The sequence below is a fragment of the Mauremys reevesii genome, linkage group 14 (genome assembly GCF_016161935.1).
Source record: "Mauremys reevesii isolate NIE-2019 linkage group 14, ASM1616193v1, whole genome shotgun sequence".
Lineage (NCBI taxonomy): Eukaryota > Metazoa > Chordata > Testudines > Geoemydidae > Mauremys > Mauremys reevesii.
This window is the reverse complement of record NC_052636.1, coordinates 41623722-41634399: the sequence shown is the minus strand read 5'-3', so window position 1 is coordinate 41634399 and position 10678 is coordinate 41623722. Positions and strand designations below refer to the sequence as shown.

General features: G+C 52.3%; 1 protein-coding gene across 1 annotated transcript in view; it reads left to right on the top strand.

Annotated features, from left to right (window-relative positions):
• Positions 1–1501: 1501 nt before the first annotated feature.
• The window catches only part of LOC120381721 (zinc finger protein 420-like), a gene marked incomplete at both ends in the record, with an annotated part of 70839 nt that continues 61662 nt past the window's right edge, over positions 1502–10678 (top strand). Inside the window, one exon of the mRNA XM_039499839.1 lies at positions 1502–2288. Within this exon, the coding sequence (XP_039355773.1) occupies positions 1502–2288 (787 nt within the window). The remainder of the gene's footprint in view (positions 2289–10678) is intronic.

The window sequence follows — 10678 nt, the reverse complement described above, 5'->3', positions numbered from 1 at the left end:
GAATTGGTCCTACTTTGAGCAGGAGGGTAGACTAGATACATCCTGAGGTCCCTTCCAACCCTGATATTTTATGGTTCTATGCAGCCCTTCACTGCTACCCCCTGCACCACTCTCCTGTGCCCTCAACCCCTGCACTGTGCCCCCTTTGCCTCTAACCCCGGCACCCCCCTCCTGCACCCAAGTGGGGAACCTGACCTGGATGCACAAAGCAGCTGGCATTGCTGCTCGCTTGCTCCCCCACTGGACTGCTGCTCCCCCGCCCCACACAGCCCTGGGGGGCTGGGAGAGGGGAGCAAGGAGCCACGTCAGGGCTTCCTGCACCCAGGTCACCTTCCCTGCAGGCTGTGTAAGGGGAGGGCAGGAGAGCAGCTGCTCCTGATGTCTCAGCACCCCCCAGGTGGGGAAGTGACCTGGATGCAGGGAGCCCTGGGGTGGGTGTGTGTGTTAAGGGGAGGATTTGAAGGAGTGTGTGTATGGTGAAGGACTGTGTGTGCCTGAGTGAGTGAGCGCACTGTCTCTTTAAGAAAGTTCTCAGGGTCAGGAGCCTGAACTAGGCTTGTTCAGACACAAGCAGCTGCCGGCAGCTCCGGCCCCAGAGAGGCAGCAGCACACGCAGATTCCCCCTGTCCCGTCACCCCAGCTCAGTGGAAATCGGGTACCTGGGTGGGGGGGAGGGGGACACCCCACCATCAATCAGCACCTCCCCCCTGCAGAGCAGTCAGGAGGATGCTCCCAGTCGGGGGTGGACGGGGCGACTCCCGGGGGTGAACGGGGGGTGGGGGGTTGGGAGGACAGGAACAGCAGCAGCTGCACACGTGGAGCAGGGCGGAGAGGGGCCCCTCTGCTCCGGAGCAGTCACCTGGCTCTGACGGCTGGTCGTCCAATTTCCCCTGCAGCTCAGGTCTCTCCCACTCCCCCACACAGCTGCTTATCTGCCTCCTGTGCCGCTTTCATCAGCCCAGCGAGCCTCTCGGCAGCAGGTCAGGTGGGAATCCAAACCCTGCGCCCGGCACCCCCTTGGGTGGGGCACCCGTACGGCCCCCCCTAAAGGCCAGTCCTGGGTGGGGAGCAGAATTGATCCCCTCCACTGTCCCCTGTGGGGAAGAGTTACGGGGAGTTCAGTCCCCGATTTTTATTTTCTGTCTCTCCAGCACTTACTTGGGTTTGCTCTCTGCCTTTCCATCCCCAATTCTGAGATTTCTCCTCTCTTCTAGCAGGTGATGGGGTGGTGAGGGAGAGCGAGGAGCAGAATCCTCACCAGGAAGATGCTGAGCTCGCCGAAGCAAATGGGGAATTGCTGCGAAGATCCAAAGGGAATGTGTCCAGCCCCTGTGAGCAGGGAAAAGCTGGTGAAAATTACCCCAGACCAGAGAGAGAGCAGGGAAACCACTCAGAGAAGAGAGTGGATGAACCCATTAATTGTCAGGGAACTCACAGGGACCTCAAGGAAACTACGTCCCAGGAGAAAATCCTCACGGAAAAGCGAGAGACTACGTGTAGTGAGTGTGGGAAAAACTTCCATTACCGCTCAGCCCTTATTCGACATGAGATAATCCACACGAAAGAGAGACCCTACGAATGCTGTGAGTGTGGGAAACGCTTCAATCATACCTCAGCCCTTAGTAGGCATCAGCAAATACACAGAGGAGAAAGACCCTATGAATGCTGTGAGTGCGGGAAAAGCTTCACTCAGAGATCAGCCCTTATCTCTCATCAGAGAATCCACACAGAAGAGCGACCCTACGAATGCTGCAAGTGCGGGAAAAGCTTCACTCAGAGATCAGCCCTTATCTCTCATCAGACAACGCACACGGGAGAGAAACCCTACGAATGTTGCGAGTGTGGAAAAAGCTTCTCTCGGAGCTCAAACCTTACTATGCATCAGAGGATCCACACAGGAGAGAGACCCTATGAATGCCGTGAGTGCGGGAAAAGTTTCACTCACCTCTTCTCTCTTATCTCTCACCAGAGAGTCCACACAGGAGAGAAACCCTATGAATGTTGCGAGTGTGGAAAAAGCTTCTCTCAGAGCTCACACCTTACTATGCATCAGAGGATCCACACAGGAGAGAGACCCTATGAATGCAGTGAGTGCGGGAAAAGTTTCACTCACCTCTTCTCTCTTATCTCTCACCAGAGAGTCCAAACAGGAGAGAAACCCTATGAATGCAGTGAGTGCGGGAAAAGCTTCTCTCGGAGCTCAACCCTTGTTACACATTACAGAGTCCACACCGGAGAGAGACCCTATGAATGCTGTGAGTGTGGGAAAAGCTTCACTCATAGTTCAGGCCTTTCTAAACATCAGAGAATCCGTAAAGGAGATGAACTTCATAAAAACCTTCTCTAGAGCTGTCAGGAGATTTTTTCTTTAATTCTTTTGACAGTTCCCAGGTAGTGAGTGTTAAGGCTGTTTGCATCTTTTGCACACTGTAGTTCCTCAGCTCCCACACATGAGTTGGCAAGCTTCAAAAGTGGGCCATCTTTGGGGTGGATCCTGTGGTCCTTTGTATCAACTCCATTGTCCTTCGAGTCATTGGAGTGTGTGTCCTTTCTACCAGAAATGTCATCTCCCCAGGTGGGGGAGATGGGGGGTGTCTTCAACCAGCTACGTTGAGATAAAATCTACCTGGGTCTCATCACTGTGGTTGCCATGGAGTTAGCTAGCTTGAGTTCACTTTCCTGATGTAAAAAGAGAACTATTCTTGCACTAAAGACATGGGCCATGGATAGTCGGTGGAGTTATCCTGCACGTTTCCTCCTGTCTGAGCTAACCGTCATCACGTTTCCTTTTCTAAACAAACCTGGAGATTCACATTTATACTCCTCATGCCAGTGCAAAGTTACTGTTAGACACGTCAAGTTCCTCTTTGAGGAGAGATTGTCTCCTTCCCAGTTGTTCTCACATTACCCTGGATTGTGCAGAACAGCAGTTATTTTGTTGACTTTTTTTCTCATTTAAAATATATTTAAATATGAAGAAGAGCTGGAGCAATGTCAGGGAAATAAGGGTCATTTTAGGCTCTGTGACACTGGAAGGAGATGGGGCGACTCAGACATTCCATCCTTCCCCATCACCCCAGAACTGTTAACTTGTGCCTGAGCGTGAGGGGCTGGGACATCTTCCCTACACCTCCTGCCGAGTGCCCTTTCCATGTCACACCAGCCCCTGGCTAGCAGGCTGAGGGTTCAGCACTGGAAGTCTGGTCAGTTTTCCCAGCCCTGCCCAGGGAGTTGCTTTGTCTGTTTCCTGTTTCACAAATTAGGGAATTTTCTCCCCCAACACCCAAGTGTTTCTTTTGAGGATCTAGGCCCATGTTAACATAAGAACAGCTGTACTGGGTCAGACCAAAGGTCCATCTAGCCCAGTATCTGTCTACTGACAGTGGCCAATGCCAGGTGCCCCAGAGAGCGTGAACCTAACAGGCAATGATCAAGTGATCTCTCTCCTGCCATCCATCTCCATCCTCTGATGAACAGACAGGGGCGGCTCTAAGAATTTGGCCGCCTCAAGCAGGGCAGCACGTCGCAGGGGGCGCGCCGCAGGGGGCGCTACAGGGCACCGATCCCGCGGCTCCTGGTGTCCTCTTGCAGCCGTGCCTGCGGAGGGTCCGTTGGTCCCGCGGCTCCGGTGGAGCTTCCGCAGTCATGCCTGCTGCAGGTCCAACCGAGCCGTGGGACCAACGGACCCTCCGCAGTCATGCCTGCGGCAGGTCCACTGTCCCGCGGCTCCGGTGGACCTCTCGCAGGCATGACTGCGGAAGGTCCGCTGGAGCCGCCTGCCGCCCTGCCGGCAAAATGCCGCCCCACACGCGCGCGCTTGGCGCGCTGGGGTCTAAAGCCGGCCCTGCGAACGGAGGCTAGGGACACCGTTCTTACCCATCCTGGCTAATAGCCATTTATGCACTTAGCCACCATGAATTTATCCAGTCCCCTTTTAAACATTGTTATAGTCCTAGCCTTCACAACCTCCTCAGGAAAGGAGTTCCACAAGTTGACTGTGCGCTGCGTGAAGAAGAACTTCCTTTTATTTGTTTTAAACCTGCTGCCTATTAATTTCATTTGGTGACCCCTAGTTCTCGTATTATCGGAATAAGTAAATAACTTTTCCTTATCCATTTTCTCCACATCACTCATGATTTTATAGACCTCTGTCATATCCCCCCTTAGTCTCCTCTTTTCCAAGCTGAAGAGTCCTAGCCTCTTTAATCTTTCCTCGTATGGGACCCTCTCCAAACCCCTAATCATTTTAGTTGCCCTTTTCTGAACCTTTTCTAGTGCTAGAATATCTTTTTGAGGTGAGGAGACCACATCTGTACACAGTATTCGAGATGTGGGCGTACCATGGATTTATATAAGGACAATAATATATTCTCAGTCTCATTCTCTATCCCCTTTTTAATGATTCCTAACATCCTGTTTGCTTTTTTGACCGCCTCTGCACACTGCGTGGACATCTTCAGAGAACTATCCACGATGACTCCAAGATATTTTTCCTGACTCGTTGTAGCTAAATTTGCCCCCATCATGTTGTATGTATAGTTGGGGTTATTTTTTCCCATGTGCATTACTTGACATTTATCCACATTAAATTTCATTTGCCATTTTGTTGCCCAATCACTTAGTTTTGTGAGCTCTTTTGGAAGTTCTTCACAATATGCTTTGGTCTTAACTATCTTGAGCAGTTTAGTATCATCTGCAAACTTTGCCACCTCACTGTTTACCCTTTCTCCAGATCATTTATGAATAAAGTGAATAGGATTGGTCCTAGGACAAGTCCCAGCAGGTTTGTCACACTCTGTCCCCACTCCTATCCTCACCCAGACCTAACTCCCAGAAGTTGCCACCTCTTCAGTATTTCCTGCCCTCCCCTCCTGCAGGAACCCACCAGCAACCCCCCAATAACCCCTACCTGAGCTGGCTCCACTACAGCCATTTCTCCTGTCCCATGGGAGGCTGGGATGAGCGTCACTGTGCAGCCTGGCAGGGCAAGAAGGGCAGTTGTGGAGGTTTCAGAACAGGCTTCAGTTCATTTCACATCACGATTCCCCCAGGCCCTTTCCCTGCAGACAGAGATTGTAGATTCTGCCAGGCTGGGAACATGCTCAGTCCCCACAGTGCAGCACAGACCTGGCCCCTGGCCCCTCCTTTCCCCCTTGTGCTCCCCCCAGCAGCAGTAACAAACCAAGACATTTTGAAGCCCTCCCAGCAACAGGGTGTGAATCAAACCCTGGACCAGACCAGACCCAAAGGAGCCCCTTTGGGGGGGGGGGGTCCCCCTGCCCCTGCCCCCAGGGCAGCGCACTCCTGCCGCAGGGGGAACAGGGAGAGTCTGGGGCTGGTTCTTCCTCTCTCTGCCCCTCACCTCGGTCACAGGGCAGTGACCCTGGGCAGGGACGCTGCAGTGAGTGTGCGGGGGGGGGGGCAGAGATCTGGGAACCTGCCCCCCCCTCTAATTTCTCCTCACACCCTCTCCCGTCCCCTCCCCCCCTTCCCTAGCGCCCTGCCCTGGGCTGGGAGCCGGGGTCACCGCCTGCCTCGGGTCTCTCCCCGCGGCTGCCCCGCTCCGCCCGTGCGGGGAAGGGGGCACCGGGCGGGGGGACCCGCTTCACCCCCCCCCGGTACCGGGCACAGCAGAGCCGGGGGGGGCGGCTCAGACTCGCTGCGGGAAGGATCCTCCCGGCCTCAGCGCTGCAGCAGCTCCGGGCCCCTGGGGGCAGCGATGGGGGGGGGCACCGCGCAGAGCCGGGACCTGCCCCGGCCCCCGGGCTCCGTCACCGGGAGACTCAGCAGAGCCCGGGGCGGTTACTAGCCGGAGAAGCCCCCCCGGCCGGGCCTGGGAGGGGTTAATGCCGGGCTCCCCCCGGCACAGACCCCGCTGGGGAAGCAGCAGCTGCTCAGCTCCCAGCTCCCGATGGAGGCAGCAGCGTCTGGTCTCTCAGGAGCTGCCGGGGGCTGATGGTCCCAGTTCTTTGTTCTCCCTCCCGGCTCCTGCCTCCTTCCTCCCGGCGCCTCCCCCGCTCCCAGCTGCCCCAGCCCCTCCCTGTGCCCTGCAACCCCCCCCCAGCTGCCCCAGCCCCTCCCTGTGCCCCGCAACCCCCCCCGCTCCCAGCTGCCCCAGCCCCCCCCATGCCCCGCAACCCCGCTCCCAGCTGCCCCAGCCCCTCCCTGTGCCCCTGCAACCCCTGCTCCCAGCGGCCCCAGCCCCTCCCTGGTAACTGGTTCTGACTTATTTCCTTGGTCCTGAAAGAGAACAAGAAGGACCAGAGTCTCCTCCCTGTCAATAACCCCCTGCTCAGCCAATCAGGGGAGAGACTGAGGGCGGGAGGCTGAGGGTTCTCACCAGCGAGCCAAAAGGATGGCCCAGGTCACTGGTGGGGATCACTGCCCGAGCACTATTTCAGCCCCACATTTTTGGGTGGACCTCCCACAGTGGGAGCTGCAGAGCACTCCCCCGCAACACACACACACACACACACACACCTCCTGGTGTTGGGAGGGGAACAGGTAAAAGGACAAAGGAAGCAAGAGAAAAAGAGGAGGGAGGAAGAGGGGAAACAAAAAGAACAAACCCTAATGTCCCCAGTGATTCTAAGGGACAAAATCCCAGGTGCAGAATAAAATTCTGCCTCCTTAAGCTCGTGTTTTCCATGCCTAGAATTCAACTGTCACCAGATGGATCAGACTGAACAGGTTTCAAACCTCCAGGAGGCTCTTACCTTCTAAACAGGGACGGCTGTTTTCTAGTAAAATCACTGAAAGGGAAGGAGAAAACTCGAAAGAGGTTCCTCCTGGCGCTCACGTCCGTGAACCCGAATACTCTCTCAGTCCTCAAAGAGAGACCTGGAGAAGGAGACTTGCTGGAGCAAAGCCACAGGGGTCTCTGAGGTTTCCCTGGCCCCTCGCCCCTGTCCTGCCTGGCTGATGTCAGCATCTCTCTGTGAGGTCACCACCTCCCCACCACCTTGGACCAATAGGCTAAGATCCTGCAAAAGGCCTTTGTGATGTCACTGCCACACCCCTCCCTTGCTGGGCTAATGTCCTGCCTCTGGCCAGGCACTTTGGAGGTTTGAGCTACTCCCTGTGGATCACCCCACTCCAGGAGCGTTCGTTATAGGCAGCAAGCCGGCTAGACAGGGAAACATCAGACGCTGCTCCCAGTGCTACACTCATTTTTTCAGAAATTAGTCGACTTTATGGCCAGAAGAGACCATTAGAGCATCTAATCTGACCCCCTGCGTATCACAGGTCTCCTGTATGACACAATAGCTACTTTGGGGGCAAACACATTCCAGAAAGGCATCTTGTCTTCATAAAATGACATCAGGAGATGGAGAATCCACCACTTTCCTTGGTAGCTTGTTCTTGTGGTGAATCATCCTCGCTGTTGAATTTTTGTGCCTTAGTTGTAATATGAATTTATCTGTCTTCACCTTCTAGCCATTGGGTCTTATGCCTTTCTCTGCTAGATTAAAGAGCCCTTAAATACCCAATCTTTTCTCTCCATTAAGGCCCTTCAATGAAGTCACCGTTCAATCTTCTTTTGATAAGCTAATCAGGTTGAGCTCTTTCAATAGCTCACTAGAAGGTATTTTTCCAGTCCTCAGAACATTAGGTGGCTCTTTGCTGCCCCAGCTCCAATTTCACAACATCTTTTTCAAACGAGGACACCAAAACTGGAGGCAGTATTCCAGTATCAGTCTCGCTGATGCTGTGTCACCTCCTGTGAAGTTATTGATATAATCTGTAACTGTATAGATCACCATTTCGACCACCAATATTTGCAGCCAATATTACAGAGAAGTGGTCGTGTAAGGGGTCTATGGAGAGGTTCTGACTGGCAGATTATAATGATGCTATCTCTAGATGTGTATTGTTTTTTGTAGTTGACGTTATGAATATTGGCTCTATGCTGCCTGTATTTCAAACTTGTGCTCTGCTTCAGGGAATGATACCTTTGTTTAATTGATGAAAACATAAACTAGACACTTAGAGGATTGGAACTGATTTCAGCTGATGGACAGGTTTGCTAGGTTTTTATGCATTTGGACAGTGAAATGTTGAGTGTTCACATTCATTTCAAGCATCCTTGTACGGTGGAGCTCCTGAACATAATGGAGAATAGAAATGAAATTTTTTTTCAAGAGGGCACCTGGGTTTGAACAAAAGACCACTTGATCTGCAATCAAACACTCTACCCCTGAGCTATACCCCCATTACAACAGGAATATGGAATCGTGATCTCCAGGACTTTGAAGGACAGACCCTGCTTCATCGAGCTCCTTTGCCATTCCCAGACCACAGGTGGTTTTAAAAATGGGGTTTGATTAAACTTCTTAAATGTGGTAAACACCACAGCTTGCACACCCACTGATATAGCTTCTCCCCATGACAGAGCTGCCACCTCCTGGGGAAGTGGATTGACTACACCAACAGGAAAACTCCCCCCGCCCCCAGCATGGAGCAGTGGTTCTTAAGCTGTGGATCAGGAAAGCAAAGTGGGTTGTGACTCTGTTTTAATGGGGTCACCAGGGCTGGCATTAGACTTGTTGGGTCCTGGGGCTGAAGCCAAAAGTCTGAGCCCCCCCACTCAGGGCTGAATCCCTCAGGCTTTGGTTTTGCCCTCCCCCCACTGGGGCTCAGTCTTTGGCACTCCCCCCCCCGAGTGGAGGGGCTTGGTCCCTCTTTCCAGGGCTACGTATTAAGTTATTTTGGCAGAAGGAGGTTGCAGTGAAAGGACATTTGAGAAACCCTGGCATAGAGCATCTCCATTACTGAGCTGCAGCAGCATAGACTCACTGTTTGAAATATTGACCTGTCCTTAGCCTCTGAATATGTCTAGGCTTGGCTCCCTATGGCACTGTTGTGATCAGACCCTGAAAGTACAGCCATGGAGACACCACACACCAGCCTTGTCTAGCTGGCAAGGATCAAACCTTCACAGAAAGGCCCCCATGGTTTGTTAGCCCAGCTACCTAAGGCCTCAGCCACAACCACTTAACACAGGGCTGTTCTACACTCTGGTTCTGTTCTCACTGAAGGGTCATTACAAATTGTTTGCTCAGACCAGCTTCCCCAGCACACTCACTGCTGTGCAGCTCTGTACGTGTGGCCATGGCTGAACAGCCAGAGTTCCTGCCCATTTCCCTACTGGCTGGAGCATGGCTAGAGTGTGTCTGTGGTTAATGATGTTGCTGTAGATTGTTCATTCCCTGCCTTGGCAATTCAGACACAGTCCCTTTTCCCGTTGTATTGCCAGCACCTCTGTGAGTCCAATAACAGGGGCAGGTTTTCTCAGGGCACTGAGATTTTTGAGGGCGTTGGTGGCTCCTTTCTTTCCTCACCCTGGAGTAAACTCAGCTTTTTATTCCATCCTTGATGGCTCATGGAATAACAAAAGCAGCATGAAGAGGAGAGTGAATATCTCACTGCCAGGGGGAAGGTGGATGCATCCCCTCTGTCTGACGATTGCCGTTGCAGGAGAGAAGGTTTCAGTGGAATCGAATGCCCTGGCTCAGACAATAGACACAGGGAGGTTTTGCTGTTCATGGATCTGTGCAAAGGAAATTGTGTGTCTGTGTGAAAATGAGGAGGAATATTAAATGCCCACGTGGTGGTGCCTAAGGCAAAAGGGAACCCTAGAGGATTAGAACAGGATAAGTTCTCAAGCAACATGTTTCTTACTTTGCCCATCTGTTGTTTTTGATTATCATCGATGGAAAGATTTTGCCATTTGGGTTCTGTGTTTACACAGAAATTGACATTTACCAACAAATACGTAATTCTTCCAAGCCTGCCTAGTCTGCTGGTGGTGAGTTTAGAGGGACACACTCACTCTTCCCACCACTCATGCCAGGCCAGTGCTCTCCAGAATGTCAACTTCCCACAGAGCTGGGATCCTTCCTCATCTCCCCAGACCACTGCCCCACCCCACTTCTGGGGTCCTCCCAACACTGTCCAACTCCCCTGCTGGCAGGATCCCTTCCCATTCCTTTCATTTCCTGCCTCCCCTCTGAGCAAAAGCTCTGCATTGTTCCCACAATGGGAATGGAACCCAGGCTGCCTGGGTGAAAACCAGGGATCCAAAATCACAAGACCATATGGACCTTGTATAGTCAATAGCACCTTTACACATTCACACCCAATAATTCAAAGTAGCCATTCAAAAAAACTTCAAAAACAGACTTCAAAGAGAAATTGCAGAGTTACAATTGATTTGCAAACTTAACTCCATTAATTTGAGCTTCAATAAGGACTGGGAGTAGCTGGCTCACGACAAAAGCAATTTTCCCTCTCTTGGTATTGACACCTCCTCATCAATTATGGGGAGAGGACCACATCCACCCTGACTGAATTAGCCTTCAACACTGGTTCTCCCCTTGTACAGTAACTCCCGTCACTTCATGTTCCAATCTATATTTATGCCTCTATCTGCAATTTTCACTCCATGCATCTGAAGAAGTGGGCTTTTTACCCACGAATGCTTATGCCCAAATAAATCTGTTAGTCCTTAAGGTGCCATCGGACTCCTCATTGCTTTTAATTCTAAGCTGATCTTAACCCTTTCAGTACCCTTACAAACTTAGATACTCCTCACCACAGGCTGGCTGGTGGCTTTTCAGCCAGGCTCTCCCCTTTCATCAGCGCTTCAGTTGCTTGGTGTGGGGGTGTCTGTAGATGT